The 22,138-nt window shown below is 39.2% G+C and overlaps 1 protein-coding gene across 1 annotated transcript in view; it reads right to left on the bottom strand.

The window, feature by feature from the left end:
• Positions 1-1,832: 1,832 nt before the first annotated feature.
• chm (CHM Rab escort protein) overlaps positions 1,833-22,138 on the bottom strand; it is a 64,607-nt gene continuing 44,301 nt past the window's right edge. The window contains exons 9-15 of the mRNA XM_078412310.1: positions 21,934-22,011; positions 16,934-17,038; positions 15,112-15,172; positions 13,896-13,992; positions 11,353-11,454; positions 4,132-4,298; positions 1,833-2,904 (exon numbers count right to left, since the gene is read on the bottom strand). Coding sequence (XP_078268436.1) covers positions 2,596-2,904; positions 4,132-4,298; positions 11,353-11,454; positions 13,896-13,992; positions 15,112-15,172; positions 16,934-17,038; positions 21,934-22,011 — 919 coding nt within the window. The 3' untranslated portion in view covers positions 1,833-2,595. The remainder of the gene's footprint in view (positions 2,905-4,131; positions 4,299-11,352; positions 11,455-13,895; positions 13,993-15,111; positions 15,173-16,933; positions 17,039-21,933; positions 22,012-22,138) is intronic.

The following is a 22,138-nucleotide window of genomic DNA, read 5'->3' as shown; positions in this document are numbered from 1 at the left end:
ATAATTTGCTTTAAAAAATGTTCCATCAGATGTCATTACAGACCCTGGATTCGTGCAAAATATTTTCAACTAATGGTTGATCATAAAAAACAACTTGGTAATCTTGAACATTTTAACCCGAGAAAGAAAAATCAACAATAATGTCGAAATCGAATAAAACGAATTCCATGTCAGGGTAGTACTACCCTAATGGAGGTGTAATAATGTGCTTTGGTGCCTGACTCCAAGCACTTGTACCTCAGGTACAAGCAGCATCTGTGCAAGACATACAGAAATTGCATACTTGAATGTACAACATAATTTGCTGTATGACACGTACAAGCATATTCAATGCCGACAACATTGTTATAGAATATCACTGGGTTGCACATGATCAAGTAGAATTGTTCACATCGACAGTTTATACCTTGGCAGAGGACAGCTGTGAAAAAGCTAACGATGGAAAAAATTGGAACATTACGTATCCATAAAGGAAGTGTATTCAGAGCAGAATAAGAGCACACAAGGGAGAAGATGCAGTTTCATTTGCATAACAATGTTTCTTAAATTACAAGGCCTACAGTTCAAAAATGCTTAATTAGTTGTAAAGTGCTTTGGGACATGCCGAGGTCATGAAAAGCACTATATAAATGCAAGATTTTCATTCTTCAACTGGTGGCAAAAGGTGGAAATGAACAGGAACAGTAGAATTGGACAGCTTCACATCATTTTTTGTTCTATTTCACATGACCTTCAAATGGGCTGAGTAAAAATGAGCAGCCAAAAATAATAATCAGTGAATTGTTAATTTTTAGTCAATTTCTACAGAGGAATCATCCATCCCCCCACTCGCAACAAGGACAGGATCCCCCTCGTTCTCACCTTCCACCCCACCAGCCAGCGGATCCAACATATCATCCACCAACATTTCCGTCACCTACAACAGGACCCCACCACTGGCCATATCTTCCCATCCCCTCCCCTCTCTGCATTCCGCAGAGACCGTTCCCTCCGCAACTCCCTGGTCCACTCGTCCCTTCCTACCCAAACCACCCTAACCCCGGGCACTTTCCCTTGCAACCGCACGAGATGCAACACCTGTCCCTTTACCTCCCCCCTCAACTCCATCAAAGGACCCAAACATTCTTTCCAGGTGAGACAGAGGTTCACCTGCACCTCCTCCAACCTCATCTATTGCATCCGCTGCTCTAGATGTCAACTCATCTATATCGGCGAAACCAAGCGCAGGCTCGGCGATCGCTTCGCTGAACACCTGCGCTCGGTCCGCATTAACGCCACTGATCTCCCGGTGGCCCAGCACTTCAACTCCCCCTCCCATTCCCAGTCTGACCTCTCTGTCATGGGCCTCCTCCAGTGCCATAGTGAGGCCCGCCGGAAATTGGAGGAGCAGCACCTCATATTTCGCCTGGGCAGTTTGCGGCCCGGTGGTATGAACGTTGACTTCTCCAACTTCAGATAGCTCCTCTGTCCCTCCCTTCCCCTCCTCCTTCCCAGATCTCCCTCTATCTTCCTGTCTCCACCTATATCCTTCCTTTGTCCCACCCCCGACATCAGTCTGAAGAAGGGTCTCGACCCGAAACGTCACCCATTCCTTCTCTCCCGAGATGCTGCCTGACCTGCTGAGTTACTCCAGCATTTTGTGAATAAATCATTCTTCATTGACCATTCTTGCTGTGTGAACTACTTCACAATTCAATTACAAAGCCAGATTTTCAAATGGTCCGAGTTGTACTTTAACCAGTTCAGCATGGCAAATTACGCAGATGCTTTTCTTTAAATCAGCTGCAGGAACAGAATCTGAATCACACTGGAGAACAAAGATCACACCGGAGTGATTTTTGCAACATTTTAATCACTTTTGTTTACATCATCATTAAACATGGAGGATTTTCACAGGTTATTGCACAGTATATGTTTTTGATATTATACACATTAGTCATGGAAAATATTACCTTGATCTGCAAAACATCTGCTGTTCCATCACATATTATTACAGACCCATTTGATTTTCCACTGAGAAAATTGTTTGCACCTGCCACTGCTTTCTAAAGTATATTCATAACATTAGCACTTAATTTTTTTCCAGTAAACAATTTTTCAGAATGTTGAATGGTTTGTGTATTTCTTGTCAAAATAAATATTTTCTACCATTTATCACGAAAGGGTAGGACACATTTTGTTTGGGGCAGTCGTATCATTACAAGTGTTCCAGCAAGACAAGCTGCAGCTTAGATTTTATGCTTTGTTTTTGTAATTTTGGCACATTTTAAGCAAATTTATTGGCACTTGATCCCTCTCATCTTATTCTGATAAGACAACTAATTGCATTCAATTAGCATGAACATAGTTCAATATTCATCATTGGGAATTGAGATGATGGTGCCTACCAGGGAAATGAGAACTGAAGAATCAGTAACAGCAGGTAAATATTTGCCAGGAATGTTAAAAAAAAAAAACAGGTTAGGTAACTTAAAGGCTGCCTAATTGATTTGGGTACTCAAGTTACATTTTGCATGTAGTTGCGTGTAAAGGCTGCACTCTATTTCCTGGTTGCTTCAATATTATTTTGGGTGAACATCTATTTCCCTAAATATATTATTCTGCATCTCTGGGCATCTCTGTTTCATTTTTCAATGTTTGAGTGTCAGGGCTGGAGGTTTCAGATTCTCTGTCCATTTTATTAATGGCTGATACTTCACTGACTTTTTCCTTTTTATCTTGGCCATGTTCTGCAGTATCTGCATTTACATTTTCTTTTCTTTCAACAGTTAGAGTTTCTGAAGGTGTGCCAAAGCCAGCATTTTCAGGTCTTGCACCATCACCATCGTAAATAATATCTTCAGGGTTTGGTGCAGCAGGACAGAACTCTTCCCCCGGACAGAGTTGACAAAAGATAGCTTCTGCCTGGAAAAAAAATAGCAAGATTGCATTGGGAACAATGAATGCGGAACAAAACCACTATTCCTTAACTATTTACACAGCCCATAAAGATTACACCAAAATTAAAATAAAATCTTAATATATTATGACAATTTCCTAACAGGAGCACAAGCATTCCTTGTGCTTCGGAGAGTGCATTACCAGAAAACCATCTGTATGATGATTTTCTGTAACCTGGAGCAGTGTCATGTGCAAAGGCGTCAAGAAACACAAGGTAAAAAAATAAAATGTACTCTAATTTGTGTCATGATTTTTATGCAACTCAGATTTTTTTAGAGCAATTTGCAAATTTTGTAAGGGCAAATTTCTATTGCCTAATCTGCCATAATGTAGGGGTCCTCTTGGTGCCCTTTAGTTCTTTACAGCCATCTAATGTTTGATCATTGATCAAAACTGGTCCCTTCATTTATTATCTTCAAGGTCATCTCTTGTTTCCCACAGAACCCAAAAAAAAACAACAATTTGCTGCAATTTACAATTTATCACTTTCTTTCCCCACCATCAAAATAAAATATAGTTATTGTTTTTACTTCTCCAACAGTCATTGCACTCCACAACTCTGAAGTGCGATTTTAAAAATTCACAGATTTTTGTTAATTCCTAAAGTCCCTTCTGATTTCCAAACTGATTTTCAAATATCATGGTCAATAGTTTGGAAGTTTCACTGCAACTAAATAAAAACAAATTAATCTTGCAGTAAGAACATGACTAACTTTTACAAACAAAATGCAAAGCAAGTAATGAGAATTTTTCTCTACAATTGAAAAAACATTTCTGATATCCAAAATATTGTTTTGCTCAGTAATACGAGTTCAAGCCTTAGACCAGAAATTAGCACAAAAAAATAATGGTTTCACTACACTGTGGAAGTGCAACCTGGTCAGAGATGTTATCTCCAGAACATTCATGTAATATGCATGACTTTGTTTGGGTGGGAGACAGTGGAAAACAACAACAGAGCTCTTTTCACATGCTGTTCAATGTTCACCAATAATAAAAAAGACAAATTAATCAATTTGTCAAAATTTAACCAAATACAAACTCACTGCTACAGATGCAAACTCACTATGATTAGTCATTTCCTCAATACTTGTGGTAACACTTTAGCAAACTAATTCTAAAACCCCATGTCAGAAAACAGAACAGGCAGATTGCAAGTCCTTTATTTTAAATATATTTATCTAACTGTACCTGTTCAACAGACTGTTCAAATCCAAGAGCAGCACTAGGTCCAGAACAGACGTAAACATTACTGGGAAGGCCTTCATATGCATTTCTGTCAACTGCAGATGAATCTCTTACGTTGAAAAATAAAGCCCACAGCACTTTAGGTTTCTCTCCTTCACATTCATGAGAATCTACACAAAAAAAGGTAAATCATGTTTTCAGTCAAATGGGCTTAAATGTACAAATAGAATGTGTATACAAAAGTACTGAATATCAAAAAGTATTTGCCAGATTTAGAGAGAAAATGTAAAATCATCAATACCTCTCTCAGCTGTTGCCATTTGGCCAAGAGATAATTATCAAAAGATCAGTGTTCCTTTGAGTCTGGTGTGGCCCAGTCACATTTGGAAATAAATGGCAAATCAATGCTACAATTGCTCACAAAATGCTGGAGTAACTCAGCAGGTCAGGCAGCATCTCGGGAGAGAAGGAATGGGTGACGTTTCGGGTCGAGACCCTTCTTCAATTGCTCAATTTAACTTTGGGACTGTGTCAAATAACAGCCAGATTGAGACACAGAAAATGTTGTGCTGGGGATGAGGGAAAAACAAAAGCAGGATAATGGCTGAACACATTAGCTGAGGAATTAAAGACAGCTCAACTCAAAGTCACTGAGGTGAACAAAGGGGAGTTGTACATGCAGTCTGGATTACCAGGAAATCATAATTTCCTCAGTGATCACGTCAAGAGGGATAATTCAGCCAAAGGAGATGGTAAAGCTACTGGGTTGGGCAAACATGGGCATGTGTATGAATGGAGTGGGAGATCCATGCAGCAACAACAGGAGGTAAATGAACTGGAACAAAGTTTGATAAGATTACCAACAATTGGCAAATTAGTCATAGGGGTCAATGCAGAGTAGAATGATACAGTGAGTGTTAGTGTTCATGGGGAGAGTGCATGCCATTTAAGTCTGATGCCAACAGAGGTGCAAGCCAATCAGACAGTAAAAGGTCTCGACCAGAAGGAGGAACAAAGTACATGAGCAATTGCTACATACAGGCGTAAAGGACAATTAAAAGAAGAAGGAAAATTGCGAGTAGGGAAATTCAAGCCATCTACAAGATCAGCCACTCATATTTTGTACCCTTGAAAAACAAAATCAAGCTTTATATGTGGTTGCTGATTGTTGCTGACAGATTTAATTTCCTCCCAGTAACACCAGTTAACAACAAATTTTCCACATTCTTATTTAGGAGACCTGGAGTGAAGGGACTGCAGTTTTAGGTAATAAGTAATTAGGGGATAGCAGTCAGATTATTTTTTCACCCAAAAGAAGTTCTGCGCTAATTGGGAACAAGCAGGGGACAAATTAATTTTTATGCTTATTTATACCCCTGAAACAAAATCAAATTCGCTCTATTGACTATAATTGACAAATGTTAAAAGCTAGAATCCTGCAATTCCATACAAGGAGCAATTATTTGAAAGCAAATTGGCATTTAAAGACCCTATCGTGTTGCTGAGTACTCACAGCTAGCAAGACAAATGTTCTTACATTTGTCTTCTGAGTACAACTTCGGTCTAAAGTGTTTGCTCACATTCAGTCTAAAGAGTAAAACTTGTGGCCATTGATCCATTTACTTAAATTTCATACATGTTCCAACCTCATATCAATTTACATTTGGTACATCAGTGGCTTTATCACTTTTTTCTCTTCCACCTTCCACCCAGGGAGCAAAGGCATTATTATAAAAGTGGCGCACATGGTTCAGAAACACACAGCATTTTACGTGTTCGCCTTTTTTACCGCCAAAGAAACCAGCTCCTTTCCAGGTGCCTTTGTCTTTTTGACCTGCTATGGCCTACTGCTCACCTGATCTGGTGATTCGTCCTGAACAGCTCTAATAGAATCTGCGCTGACATTTTAATTAAAATACTGCCACTGCCACGCAGACTGCAATCACAACTGGATGATAAAAAGGGCAATGTAAAACTCGTCCGTGCAGTATTTTGGAGCAGAACTGCACCTGATGCTTTTTGTTATTGTCTCTGGCATGTGAACAAAAGGATTTCAATAATGCTTAAAGCAATGCAAATGATAGTGAAGCTATTCTTTGAAAATGATCTAGAAGTTTTGTATTACAGAAGAGTAACATTAGAAAGATTCTTGCACAACATTTAAGCATTCGCAAAAGTTCTTCACTACAAGTAAACCAAAAGTACCACCCAAGTTAAAATCTCAACAGCTTCTTGCCTTTTTCTCTGGTGACAAAAGTAATTTTCAAAGGAACAGCATCTCAAAATGTCCCAGAATCTGCCTGCCAAAGCAGGAGAGTCAGAAGAACAATTATAGACAGTGATAAATGCTTGGGAAGAGCAAATTTCCCAACTGATAAAATACTGTTGCAAATTTAAAAAACCATACAATGATATAACACGGGAGGTGGTCAATCAGCTTATTGAACCCATGCTCACTCTTTGAAATCACTATCCAATTTGTTACAATATCCTGCTTTTTCACCCGTGCACATGCAATCTCATTTTACTAAAAATGTTTTTAAAACTAAATACCAAACTGATGCATGGAATTTAAAATACTCAAAAGATGAGAGGCTGTCCTTCAGATTCAAAGATCTTGAATTAAAATAAATTCAAAAATGATTAAACAAAAGCCCTTAAAATGGTTTTGTCAGGATGACCAAATAATTATTCCGGAAATATTTATTTCTAGCCGGAATTAACATGAGTCAGCAAAAACACACGTTGGTGGAAGAAGCCAATTTGGATGATAGACTGGGTTGCATTCACAACACACTACAATTATTTTGCGTTGCTGAGCACAGCAGTAGCTGTGCCCCAGTTGTGATGCATCCGAATAGGATACTTTCTATAATGCATCTCTGGAAATGGTTCACGGTCATTAGACTTGCTGAATTTTCTTCGCCTTCTTAGGAAGCAGAGTATTGTGTTTTCTTGGCGTGGACTCCACTTGTGTTTCTTGAAGGCAATGGTCATTAATATGACAGGCAGCCAATCTGCTTATACCTTGTGGCAAAACTAACATCAAATACTTATTTATAGCTTCAAATCTCAAAGCATCAATGTTGTAATGGCAAACATTGTTCAACAATAAAACAGATATGCCACCATCTAGACAAAAATAATGTGGAATTCATATTAAAACAAAATGTTGCCACCTGGCCATTGGTCTTTTGAGACTGACACATTTTAAAAATTCGAGCCCACTTACTTTTGAAAGACAATTGTAATACCTAGCTGGTACTAACGTATTGATAATTTTATCAAGTTGGGTCCGCCACAAACACTCACCAACTAGATATCCCATTGTCCTCAACTTATTTCATTTACTTCCTTAGGGCTGAACACATTGGTGAAGAGCTTCTTGGAATCAATCGTAGCCACCCAGGATGGCACCAAGGCCAATCTATCAACCACCGTTTTAACAATATTCAAGACTCCCTTCTGATCACCTAATGAGGTAGAGTTTGAGTGCCTCAAAAATCACTATCTTAAGAATTTAAATTTCACCTGATCTGTCTTACGTGAATGACCTAGATTCTAGGCCAAGAGGAAACATCCACTGGCTAGATCCCGCAGCACCCTGCTCATTTCAATTCAGAACTCCCACCCCACGCAGGACACTGCACTGAGCAGCTCCTTCAGACTTCTTCACCCCAAGTGTGTGAAGGATAGAAGGTCCTTCCTTCCTGCTGCCGTCAGACTGCCCAATCAGCACTGCTCCCAGCAGACCAGTAAATAAAGATAATTACTGCTATTTTAATTTTTTAATGAACGCTTATTTATTTTTGCTATCCACTTTGCTGCTGTAACCCTGCAAATTTCCCCGTTGTGGGACAATGTACTAATTATTATTATTCTTCAAAAGTGCAGTAGATAGCCTATCGAAGTTTTCCTCATAGGGCAATATGCTCATTCCAAATATTAATCTTGTAAATAGTCTCTGAACTGCTACCAATACATTTACATCCTTTCTTTATTGAGATCAATATCATACATGCTCCAGGTGAGGTCTTGGAAGTCCTTATCTTACTGAAGCACAACTTCTCTAGTTTTGTATTCAATTCCACAACAAATAAATAATCGATTAGCTTTCTTAATTACTTGCATCATCTGCCAACTAGTCATTTGAAAATCATGCCTTAGGACATCTAGATTGCTTTACACCTCATATTTCTAGAACCTTTAATCATTTAGAGAACATGGGGGTTTTTCTGGGTTCAAAATGGCCAATTTCACACTTTCACCAAGGCGGCACAGCGGTAGTTGCTGCCTTACAGCGTCGGAGACCCGGGTTCGATCCTGACTACGGGTGCTATCTGTACGGAGTTTGTACGTTCTCCCCGTGACCTGTGTGGGTTTTCTTTGAGATCTTCGGTTTCCTCCCACACTCCAAAGACGTACAGGTTTGTAGGTTAAATGGCTTGGTAAATGTAAACATTGTCCCGAGTGGATGTAGGATAGTATTAATGTGCGGGGATAGCTGGTTGGTGCGGACCCGGTGGGCTGAAGGACCTGTTTCCACACTGTATCTCTAAATTAAACTAAACTATTGAACACCACTTCTTGCCTTTAATATTTTAATCTCCACCCAAACATAGAAAATAGGTGCAGGAGTAGGCCATTCGGCCCATCGGCCCTTCGAGTCAGCACCGCCATTCAATGTGATCATGGCTGATCATCCACAATCAGTACCCCATTCCTGCCTTCTCCCCATATCCCTTGATTCCGCTAGCCCTAAGTGCCCGATCTAACTCTTTTTTGAATGCATCCAGTGAATCGGCCTCCACTGCCTTCTGAGACAGAGAATTCCACAAATTCACAGCTCTCTGGGTGAAAAGGTTTTTTCTTCACCTCAGTTCGAAATGGCCTACCCCTTATTCTTAAAACTGTGGCCTCTGGTTCTGGACTTCCCCAACACCGGGAACATGTTTCCTGCATCTGGCTTGTCCAATCCCATAATAAATTTATATGTTTCTATTCTATAAGAATGAACATTAAATGGAACATTTCTCATCCATCAAAAATCAAGTCAATACAAGCCCAGTCGTTCCATTCTTTGATCATATGACAGTGCTGCCATCCCGGGAATTAACCTTGTGAACCTATGCTGCACTCCCTCAATAGCAAGAATGTCCTTCTTCAAATTGGGAGACCAAAACTGCACACAGTTTCCTCATCTGGAATTTAGCACATTAGAGAGGCATAACAAACGCCCCTGATTTATTAAATCACTGCTCCACATTCTCCTAGATTCTTAACCTTCCTAAATGTAATGTATCCTTTAATGTTCAGATCCTAACTTGTCAATCTGTACCCATGTCTATCTAATACCTGTCAGATCGAATTTCTAGGAAGAAAAACTGCAGATGCTGGTTTAAATCAAAGGTAGACACAAAATGCTGGAGTAACTCAGCGGGTCAGGCAGCATCTCGGGAGAATTTCTACTTGCTTTTAATTTGTCCGTTTCACATTGATTGTTACGTGTATTCAGGTAAAGCGCTTTATGTTTCGTCCTTAATATTTCTGTAATCTTTAGGTTCATCCATCTTTTTACTCTTGGATTTGTATACTCTATCCCTTTAAGGAGTCTCAATAAATTCATGCCAAGTCCAGTGACAGAGAATCTACTGGTTCAATACGTGTTAGCATATGTGGCACTTCCACAGTTGTGCACATAATTCCTGAATTTCTTCCATTTGTGAAGATGACCCTTTGCCACAAAATCAGTCCATTAGGTCAAATTTCTGAACTTTGCTAATCCAAGCCCATTGAACACAGGGAAATAGATTAACATTTTTAGTTGGTAAATGCTCAGAATATCCCAGACATTGATGCAAGGTTTTTGCTCCCATTCTCCCAACATGCTGAATACCAAGACTTGCAACTAACCAGCATAAGCGTTCAATGCCTTCATTTAGAGATCTAATGTTTTGTGAAAATGGTGTTTCATATGAATGAATTATAACAATAATCACAATTGAGTCCATTACATTAGAATTGCATTTCTAACAGAATGGAAGTGAAGGCAGGATGGGGGGAGGGCGAGAAATGACTGACTGTTGCAATAGCACGTCATTTTTTGCAAATGTGTTCTCATTAAAATGTAACCAGAACAACAATTATGACCCCAGGTGTTGTACATAATGTCTAGCTTTGGCGTGTGAAGTGATTGCTTCATTATGTGCATGAGTTATTGATGTGTTCGCGTATGTGATTACAGTAATGTCACGTCAGAAGTTCATGGAGGTACTCAGGTTCCAGAAAAGTATTATCTGGTTCACTCTTCAGATCTATTTCAAGATCGTTAGTTATAAGCTTCTAAATTGTTTCCAGCCCCACGAGGTGTATCACATTAGCTGGCAACTCCTTTTTGTAATCTTACTTCTTGTGCAATTATGTCCAATAATAATGAAATTCCACTCAATATTGGCCTCTGATTACAGGCCTCGGGAGACCAGCTCAGAATTACAGTAGACCAGTATTTTGACAGTAAAAATACAAACGGTCATAATTTTATAAAGTGAACACTGCAGCAATGGATTGACCAGATGAGCTACAAAAACTTGAAATAGAAGGTTCTCAGCTTCAGCCATGCCCAGTTCAAATTTGATTTCAAAGTAACAGCATGGATAATGTCAAATTGTGGTATTCGGCATCATTTCAATGAAAACCCCACTTACATGAACAGGATTGCTGCTCATCTTATGCTAATTCATTGTGGCAATCTGAGACATGTTCCAGGGTAAAAATCACAAACAGTGTGAGCGGGACTTAATTTGTCCATTAATGACAAAAAACTGAAAATAAAAGAAAGGGTCCAATTTCCAAAACTGGAACAGGGCAAATTCGGTACAAAGTGAACCCAAATACAAGTTAATCACACTTCAAGAAAACGATTGGAAGCAAATTTATGAAATGGGAAAATACCAATGGGATGGAAAGAGTGAAAATAAAAGATGGAGGGAAGGAGATACGGGTAAAAGAAGCTAAAACAGGAAAGGAGGAGGAAAAAATTCACATATTACTTTATGAAATCACCCAACTTCTAGGTGCCTTCTTGTGGACAGTTACTAGACTAGCCACTAGTAAATGCTGGTCTTGCTATTAATCTCCACATTTTATACAAATAGAAAACAGAATACTGTAACATAAATGTCGACTTTGTCATGTTCGGCAGTGAATAAAATTTTGAGTTCATACCATTTTCTTCGTTTTCACTGTCTGCAGCAAAAAGTCTGTACATCACTGGCTCCAAGTCTTCTTTGGCAGTTCCATTTGATGAACAAGTTAAGTGGACCAAATCTATTTGCCAATAAAATCACAATTCAATCAAATTAGCAAAGAAACATTTGAAATGAAAACATTTTTCAATGTTATCATATCTGTGGAAACCTCCCAGTGTTCTAGAACAATACTTTATGGTGTCATTTGATCATTTTACTTTTTCTGTTATGTTTATTTTGTTGTATTGCCAAAATGCATAGGTGTAATTATTTTGCACTTTGAAGCAAACTGTGGTTTCAGCATCTATGCCTCCAATATTCATATGTCTTGAACATCCTAAGCACCAGAAGCTTATACATCAAGGTTCGATGTCTAATTTATGGTGAAGATCCTGGTGTTGGCAACTTCATTAGTGACTCAGATTCATGTACATAGGATTCCCGGAGATGAAATCTCAAACTATTATTTATTGGTTAAAATGAAAACTAAGTTTAGAAATGTACTTCCAAACACATTACGAACATATGTACTGGGTCACACTGTACTTTGAGTATCAACTACAATTGGATTTTTAAAGCAAATCAGAGGGGATGATTACAAATTCTTTGATATTAAAATGAACAGTGTGTGCACAGAAAATACACCCACAGTACATTAAAAAATTTCAAACAAATAATTTGGCTTCAGTAATCCAAAATATATACCTAAATATACACTTGAAAGTGCATGTCTAGCTATTAGCATTGTTTTAAATATAAAATTACAAGTATTTGAAGGAATCTCAAAACTGTGAGTTCCCATTGTACAAATACTGAGCTACATGAATTAAAGTTGTCCAAAACTGCATAATTGGTGAACCATTTAGACTTCATTTGATTCCATGTCCTCTGGCAAATAATACAGGCAGTTTGTAAAGAAAAAAAGAAAACCAGTGACATGCAAATATATACACTTGCTTAATTTTTTTTTTAAATATTGAAAATGGTAATGCTGTAAATGTCCACACTGCCCATCAAGCAAAAGTATTGTTCCACTGATCTTATCCACTGGCTGCCTGTATCTGAACTGGAACATGCGGGGAAAGCAAATCAAGAGGAAAGTTAATCCTGATTTTTTTTTAAAGCTATACTTTTCATGTTATGACAAATCTTGCAAGAATGTTTAAATGAGACAGGGTAATGAAACCTGTGTGGAGTATGACGTGAGCTTATTCAATGCTTGCAGTAATAGCATAATGCACTAGGGGTTATTTTGGACACTGGGAAGTCCTGCATTTACTATTTACTTAAAGGGACAGTTGATGGTTTTGACTGGTTGGCACACCGTTTATGCACTTCAAGGTATGAGTGTTATTTAACTTAAACCATATCTTCTGCTAAAAGTTGAAGCAGCAAATTATTCTATTTATTAATTCCTCTCTTGCAAATTGTTCAACACCGTGCAAGCATATCCTTGAATTCTTAGTTACTGAACATCAAGACTGTATCACTTGAGGAGACACCCATTCCTTCTCTCCAGAGATGCTGCCTGTTCCGCTGAGTTTCTCCAACATTTTGTGTCCACCAGACTGTATCACTGTTCATTTAAGACAATTACTATGTACTGCAATTTACATCACTGTGCAATAATGCATAGCATTCTCCACAAGGGACTTGTAAAGTTTCCAAGGTTTATACTTTTATAATGGCATTTACAAAAATCTGTACTATTAACATTTTAACAAAGCACGAAAGGTGTTAGCTTTGCATTTTTTCTTGTTCCACTTTTAATTTGCAGAATTTTATGGACTAATTCCTTCAGACATCCACATGTCAAAAATTGTTTGGCTGATAATAACTCAATAAAGTTCAGAGCATATTATGAAGATTCTGTTAGGTTAACAGGGGCTTTCACAGATCAAACATTTCTTGAAGTAGAAGAAAATTGTCAGTCCCAGTAAAAAACATCCCCGTCAACAATGGCCTTTCAACATGGGGGTGGAGTGGTGATGAAAATCTAATTTCCTTTATTGCAAAATGCCTAATACCACAAAAAAACTTTACACAATTGAACAATAAATCAAAAAGGATCACTATATTTTATAGTGCTTCATACTGTCTTTACATTCTGCCCTCTGCAGAAGTCTGCCATATCAGTTTCTATTATCCAACACGTTTTAGTCATTCAGGTATGACTGAATTAGTAACAGCAGCTGAAGCCATTTGTCATGTAATGCTCCCCTAGCAGGAAGAGCAATGATTTCAGTTCATGATTCGATCATTTGAGTCATATTTTCAGGGCAAGTGAAAGACTTCAGTTCCAGTCAGCTGGCAACTCTGATTACATGTGTGTAATCTTCAGAACACATGATCTGGGGCTTGAAGAATAAATGAATTAATCTTCAATAATCATTGACCAGGGTAAATCATTTGCTTAAAAATCAATTTAAATATGAAAATAATACAGCAAACAGGATTAAATATAGATTTCAAAACAAAATAGCTGTTTGCAGGGGAAGTAAATGTAAAATCTTAACTTACAGGTGCCCTGTGGACAGGTCATTGAAGATGGACAGAGTTCAATGATTCGTACCAATGGCTGGCAATCCTCCCTTGCAGGCACAGTTAAAATAGAAATCTGTCAAATAATTGAATATGGTTAGTGATTATTGAGGGGAAGTAAAGCAAAGGTCACTTTGTATGCATGATAAATAGTTTGCTTGGTTGCTTCACTGCTGCTTGTGGTATCTTGCTGTATACAACTAATCAGCCACGTTTGCCCCTTTCAGACTTGTTTCACCATAAAATATGCACAAAGTACTTAGGAGATTAACTGTGGGAGGTTTGAATACAGCCACATGAAGCAGAATACCTGAAACATGCTTTAAACTTTCAAGTTCTTAATTAGTAATGCGACAATATTATTCTCTGCTTAATACGTATAAAAAAGTATTAATTTTGATAAATACGTTACAATAATTTTATAGGGGAGAAGAGGAAGGTGGGACACAACATATCTTCCAGGATAGCAGAATGTTGTCTGCTTTAATAGGTTATGTTTTGCTACACTGAATTGTACATTATATTGTCACATGAAACATCGGTGTAGTTACATTTTACAAGGAGGAAGGCTCACCCAATCAAGAAAAATCATAGTCACAGCATTGAAAACTGAACTTTTCCTGAATTTTCACTTCTCTAACCCATCTTGAAATCCATTCCACGAGTTTATGGACTTTTCATTTTCTGCAGTTGGATCTTTGGGATTGATCACTCCATAAAATAATTCTTAGCAGGAACATTTGAAAAAGACTGATCATACACACATCCTCTCCTTTATTAGCTGCCACATTCACGTTCTGAAGTGCAGGGTACTTAGATGTTCCAATGATCCACACCACAGTACCCAACAGAATACTTAAAACATGAAAACTATCACCCAAACTGCGTTGTTAACGTTTCTGTCAGCAGGTACTGATCGCTCCCATTTATCCTATATATACACCATTTAGAATTCATCTTTGTAAAAGTGGGTGGCTGTTACGAATTACTTTGACTTTTAAACAGTGTTCTTAGCATTAAAACTAATTGTCCAGTTATCTGAACAAAAATGTTTTGAAAGGCTATATCAAGAATGAATGTTTTATTGTCATATGTCCCAGACAGAACTATGAAATTCTTACTTGCAGCAGCACAACAGAATATGCATCTATATTAACTATAATAATGGATACACTTTGTTAAAAACTGCCACTACCTGTTCAGATTCAGACTTCAAGATGGAAGAATTTGTGATGAGAACAGCTCTTGAAATATACCTGATTGAGACAAATAACATTGCAGAACAGCACATGGACTATAAAATTAAAAAGAGTAATAAATTGTTTAACATGTATAAACATCAATGTAGCAGGTAGTATCATCATATTATATATAAGGTGGTCAATCCTTTAAAAATTAAAAATAAGCAGAAAAAGTGAAAATGGATACCAATGATTGATTCAAATGTCCAATCTTTTTGGACTTGGTAGTTTTTTGACTGATATTTCAGATTCAATGCTTTTCTTACTATACAATTTCCATGGAATGAAAAAGACTTATTGAGAATGGCTTGTTCCCACTCTAGTTCCGTGGGTTCCAAGGTGGCCAATGAGACCAACGTAAGACACAGATTCTGTCAAATAGATGATCCTTGACAGAGTGTGCAGGAAGTTTGGAATTGGCGTGCTCCTTCTGTCATTTACGATGGGCTTCTAGTGAGTAGACTCAGGGTTCATCCCAAATATAACTTCATTATGAGTGGCTACTAGAATTGATGAGGACGTTCACCATTTTCAGGATCTTCAAACATTCTTAAATCCTTTTGCTCAGTATAATTGGTAATCTCCTATCATCACAATGGGGCTGGGGTAGAGTGTCTTGGGCATGTGGCCAATCCATTTAACTAGTGTAATCTGGTACTCAATGCTGGGGATGTTGGGCTGTGGGAGGACACCAATATTTATTCACTTATTCTGCCAGTGGATTTAGAGCATTTTGTTTTGTAGTACCTCTTTAGTATCTGGAGATACCTGTTGCCAGTAGTTCATTTCTCAGACATATATAGAAAAGCAGATAGTTTCTGATTAGTAAGCCACAAGCTGTGCTGTGTTTGAGGCTTTGATTATCAAACAATGTTTCCAAAGATAGCCAAAATTTAGGACAGTGCATTGAACACACATGAATTTCACCATCAGCATCTGCTTTTATTGAGACAGCCTCCCAAGATTGGAAAGCAATCCATGTTTTCTAGGGTCTTCCTTACTTAGCAACAGAAGGTAGTGTGTTATAATGGGGCAGGTTGGTAAAGGACTGTTTTGCAGATGTTAAGCCTCATTCTCTTGCATGCTATAGTTATTGAGTGCATGATTTATAATTTTGTTTAACGTGTGGACATATTGCAATCAGCACATTGCAGCTTGATAACACAGTTGGGGTGAACTTGGAAGAGAGGTGCACCATTGTTGAAAATAGACTGAAGAAAAAAGTACTGGGGTAATAACACAGCCTTACTCAACAGCAGTCTGCTCTGGACTAGATCTGCCTCTACCAGTTAAGATCACAGGTTGCATGCCATCACGAATTGTAGCACAGTATAGTGCTCAGTTAGCACAAGGAGATAATTGGACCAACTTCACAAAGATAATCTAAAAATGTGAAAGCTGGGTGTTAGCCAAGATGAGCCATCTTCTTGGCTATCTGCACAATGTTAAACTACAAGGAGAGAGTCATATATCATGTGATCTTGAGAACATTACAACCATATAACATGCAATGCAACAGTAATCTTTTTTAAGTCTTCCCTAATTCTCATTTTCTATATTAGGATCTTAATATGCATTTTTCACTACAATTAAATTTTTGTCACATTTGCACATTATAAAGGAAACTGCGCTATCTTTTTTCAAAGTACATTTTATTGAACATTTTCTTTTTTTTAATTACACTTTACTCGAAGTGGCAATTTCAAACAAGAAAATTGATACATGATGTTTGCAGCTAAAGAGGAATGCCTAAAAGAACAACGTAACAGTTCTTACCTGTACTGGATATTTTGAGTACTTTTTTCAGGTAAATAGCTATCATTTACAATGAAATGTTCACAGGTTATGCGAAGGCCATTACTGTCAATTACAGCTTTACATCTGCAGTTGAACATGAAATACAGGGGATGAAGCAAGTTGGATAATTATTCACAAACAACACGTGGAATTCATTCCAACCTGATGTTTTATCATATACTAACAAGGAAATAGACAAAGTGCTGGATTACTCAGCAGGTCGGGGAGGAACTGTACAGAACAGAGATAGGTGACATTTCAGGTCAGGGCCCTTCTTCAGACTGATTGTGTGTGTAGAAAGCTGGATGAGAGATGGGGGCAGCTTAAGCCCCAGACAAGTGATGGTGGATACAGGTGAGGATTTGTTTTTTTGGTACATGGGTGGACAAAGGCCAGAGATAGGAAGGATAGGCTGTGCGATCAGGAGAGAACAGGCACAAAATGTGAAGCCAGAGGAAGAGATGAGTGGAAGAGATCAGGGAACGAGAAAGAGGAGTAAGGGGGAAGGATAATGGAAAAAATGGATGCACATCCAGTTGAGGTCTTGGGAAGAAAAAGGCAGAGATGTAGCTGTATAGTTACCTGAAATTAGAAAATTCAATGTTCATTCCACTGTTTTGCAAGTTACTCAAGCGGAATATGAGGTGGAGTTTCCCCAGTTTGCATGTAGCTTCACTCTGGCAGTGGAGGAAGCCCAGGATGGAAAGGTTGGTATGGGAATGGGAAAGGGTATTAAAAGGGTTAACAACCAGGAGATCCAGCAATCCTTAGCAGATTGAACGCAAGTGTTTGGCAAAATGGTCATCTGATCTGTAGCGGCAACTTAATCCTTCCCAATAAAGTCCTTAAGCTTACCACTTTCAGGAAAGGAGTGGAGTGATCATTCTTGACACAAACAACAGAGATCTTCACTGCGATTCAGTTTAATTAGTCGTTTGTTGAAGTAGTAATACAAACAGATTAGTATATCTCTAGTCATAGATCTGGTAAGAATTTGAATCTTGCCAGGTTCCTCTTGTGTCTAACGCATAACGTCACTGCCTTCCCAATTATACTCATAATTCTGGCTCCTCCCCTGGCTCTTCCTAGTCCATATATGCACATATGCCCATATATGCAAGCCTAGTATTCATCTAACGACAACCCTCAAGTGGCCAAAAATAATACAGCAGGATATAAAATAATATAATATGCTAAGATAGATAATAAACACAAATGGCTCCTACATGGTCAATGTTTGGTCTCTAAAGGAGATACTGGGGTATTGACACAACAAATGTAGTGGTTAAGGTAAGAAGAGATGCAAGTGGCTGGATACCAGAGGGATGGTATATGGACCTTCAGTTACCAGAGAAAGTACCTCGGGAGGGGTTTGGTTTTGAAGGGATGAGCGAACAAAGGAGTTGTGGAGGGAGCAATCTTTGCGGATAGTGAAAACGGGTGGGGATGGGAAGATGTGACTGGTAGTGGGTTTAAGCTGAAGGTGGTGGGAATGTCGGAGAATATCGTGTTGGATAGGGAGGCTGGTGTGGTAAAAGGCAAGAACCAGGAGAACTACCCTTGTTCTATCTGGGGAAGAGGGAGTGAGTGCAGAACTATGGGACTCAGAGGTAATGCGGGTGAGGGATCTTTCTATGACAGCAAGGGGAAACCGCATCTACTAAAACTTTTCTGTCTCTATTGTATACTATAAACCCACTGACTCCCAGTTATTTGGACTATTACTCTTCCTACCCTGCCTCTTGCAAAGACGCCATACCCTACTCCCAATGTCTCCATCTTTGTGACATCTGCGCACAAGGTGAGGCTTTTCATTCGAGGTGTTGAAGCAAGATCCTCTTTTCCTTGGATTTTATATCTGGAAAGATCACATTAAGACTCAAAACCAAAGGGTCATTAATACATTACCATGCAGGCATTTTCAGGGATCCCGTGTGACAGCTGGATCTCAAATCAACAAATGTATTCAAAGCTGGGAATAGATTTTGAGTATGCCAAGGGCAGGGGTATGAATGAATGAGTAGAAAAGGAGTTAAGGCCAAAAAAATTCTGATTAGCTACAACTTTACACATCAGCAATGTTCATTGGGCTGCCAAGTGACCAAACTCCTGCTCTTATTTTCTTTATTCTATATAACCTTCTAATCTACTACTACTGGTAGGTGAGTGGTGGTGGGGAGGATGGAGTTTGGCAGGTGTTCAATGGCAGATGGTGAACGAGTAGGAAAGTATGTATCATTTGGATTCTGAAGTTGAGAGAGTGGTGAGAAAGACAGATCTGGTGAACAGCAAACACATCAGCTACAACACACTCGTGAGATTCGATGAAAATGGAACATTTAAACACCCACCTGAACAACCCAACATAGACTTTAATTCTACTTTAATCTTATTCTCACCAATAGACCTGACACGTGAACAAGTCAATTTGGCACATTTGCCACTGCCTATCCATGAGCTAGATTCTTGCCCCTCTACAAAATCAAGAATTTGGGGCCCATGTAACAAGACATAGTTGTGAACGATACCAATAAAAGTTGAAGACATGCAGGAGCAGACCATGGGGGAATTTGAACACAAAAAGACAAATGCTAAATTTGAATTTTAAATGGAATTTGAGATGGAAATCTGTAGAGGATGGGAGCTATGCAAGGAAGTATTTGAGCAATAGTCTGCAAGTAGTAAAGGCATTGATAATAGCTTTAGCAGTTATTGGGCTGCAGCAGAAATTGAGATGAGAGCTATTTTGGTGGTTAGGTAGATTGGGCTGGAGAAGTTTGACGTGCAAGTGGATTGGACAATGAAGTAAGCAACATTTTTTTTACAAAATACAGTAAACCTCGATTTAATGGACCCCTTGATAGAATCCTTCCACATCAACACGAAGGGGACAGTGCAGTTCAATGGCAGTTTCTCGGAGCCCTTTGACATCCGCAGTGGAATCAAACAAGGCTGCATCCTCACTCCCACACTCTTTGGGATTTTCTTCGCTCTGCTCCTGAAACATGCCTTCGGCACCGCAACAGAGGGGATCTACCTGCGTATTAGATCAGACGGCAAGCTCTTCAACCTCACCCCCCTCCGAGCCAAGACAAAAGTACGTGAAGCTCTCATCAGAGTTGTTCGCCGATGATGCAGCAGTTGTGTCCCACACCCAGCAGGAACTACAGTCATTGATGGACCGCTTCTATCAGGCTGCAAGGACTTTGGGCTGACCATCAGCCTGAAGACGAACGTCCTGGGACAGGATACAGAGGCACCGCCTGTCATCACCATCGACGACTACGAACTCGATGCCTTTCATCAGTTCACGAACCTCGGCTCCACTATCACCGACAACCTCTCCTTGGACACAGAGGTGGACAAGAGGATTGGGAAGGCAGCTACAACTCTCGCTCGCCTCACAACTCGAGTGTGGACCAATCCAAAGCTGACAGTGAAGACAAAGATAGCAGTCTACAACACCTGTGTCAACAGCACGCTGCTGTACGGCAGTGAGACATGGACTACATATGCCAGACTGGAGAGAAGACTCAACACCTTCCACCTTAGAAACATCCGCCATATTCTGGGTATATCCTGGCAAGACAGAGTGTCCAACACCGAGATTCTATCTCGCGCTGGCCTTCCGAGTATGTACACTCTACTCAGGCAGTGCAGACTGCGGTGGCTGGGCCATGTCCACCGCATGGAGGATGGCCGTATTCCAAAAGACATTCTCTATGGAGAGCTAACATCTGGGAGGAGAACCATCGGCCACCCCCAGCTACGTTACAAGGATGTCTATAAGAGATATTTGAAGGTGCTCGACATTGATGTGGAGTCCTGGGAGAGCCTTGCAGCTGACCATACAAGGTGGAGAGGTACCCTGAACCAACATCTCAAAACGGGGGAAGAGAAACTGATGAACGCAGCAGCAGAAAAGCGGGCACGCAGAAAGGAGCGCAGCAACTTCAACAGACCAGAGTCCACACACAAATGGGACCTTTGCGACAGAGACTGTCACTCCCACATTGGTCTCTTCAGCCACAAGCGACACTGCTCTAGCCTAGGTGTGGAGCAAGCAGCCAACTAGGATGTATCACCCATGGTCAGCCATGATCGAGGGGGCCTAAAAAAGGTAGTACCATACCCCACATTCAAATCAGCCACATTATATAGCTCAAATAGGTTTTATTCTTTAGTTTGGAATGCTTGATATGTTAATATCCCTCAAGGCACTCCAGTGTACAAGTAGTCTAATTTTAATTTGATACTGTTTGGGAACAGTATCCTAAGCTGATACATTCCTTAGTTGTACCACTAATTTCTCAGATATTTCTCAATCATGTTAGCAACTGTCTGTCTGTACAAAGTAAATCTTTTGCATCAAAACAACATGAAACAAAAGATAAAACAATTCTGACATTAGTACCTCGGACAAAAGCATCTCTTTACCAAACTCCTCGGGGGAATTATTACTCACCTCAAATGGGGCATAGATTTGAAAAACATCAGTCGAGTTTTGCCACTCAGTAAAAGTTTAAAGAAAAAGGGCATCCCTGTTTGCAGCAATGAACTCTTTTAAAAAAAATCATTAAAACTTTTTTTCCCCATTTTGGAATGACAAGCATTATCAACAGCGATTAATCTGGTGAATCTTTTAGTGAACTCAATTTATAAAATGCAACAGAGGCTTTTTGTCTTCAGATGAAAATCAATTAGTGTAGGTAAGGCCACATGGAAAAACTAACATCACTCATCACTAGCCCCTGGCAGTTCAAATGATTTGTCTTCTATGCTTGGGTGATCAGGAGCTGCTGTAATATCTCAAGAAAATTAATTTTGTTTCTACATTCTAGACCGAGTTTCCTTGTTTAGTGGACCTTTACACAAATAACTTTTAATCAAGGCTGATCTTTGATTAATATCATGGGTGATCTCAGAAGGCTCTTTTTTCATGAGCCCTTATAGAGATAGGTCATTGCCTGTGTCCTTACCTTGCTGTTTCTCTGTCGACCACCAGGCATTGCACAGAATGTCGCAGACAGTATGTCCCACCAAAGACTGCAGACATCCTGCAAGAAATAGTGCAATCCTGATTGTTCTTTCAAACCGCAAACAATATTTTTCACATCATGCATTCAAAGTGAAGAAATCAGGTAATATTACAACACTTGAGTGAGTTTTCTGCTTTCAATTCCA

The sequence above is a fragment of the Rhinoraja longicauda genome, chromosome 15, assembly GCF_053455715.1.
Source record: "Rhinoraja longicauda isolate Sanriku21f chromosome 15, sRhiLon1.1, whole genome shotgun sequence".
In the NCBI taxonomy this organism is placed as follows: Eukaryota; Metazoa; Chordata; class Chondrichthyes; order Rajiformes; family Arhynchobatidae; genus Rhinoraja; species Rhinoraja longicauda.
The sequence above is the reverse complement of the archived record's forward strand: the minus strand, read 5'-3'. Positions and strand labels throughout refer to the sequence as shown.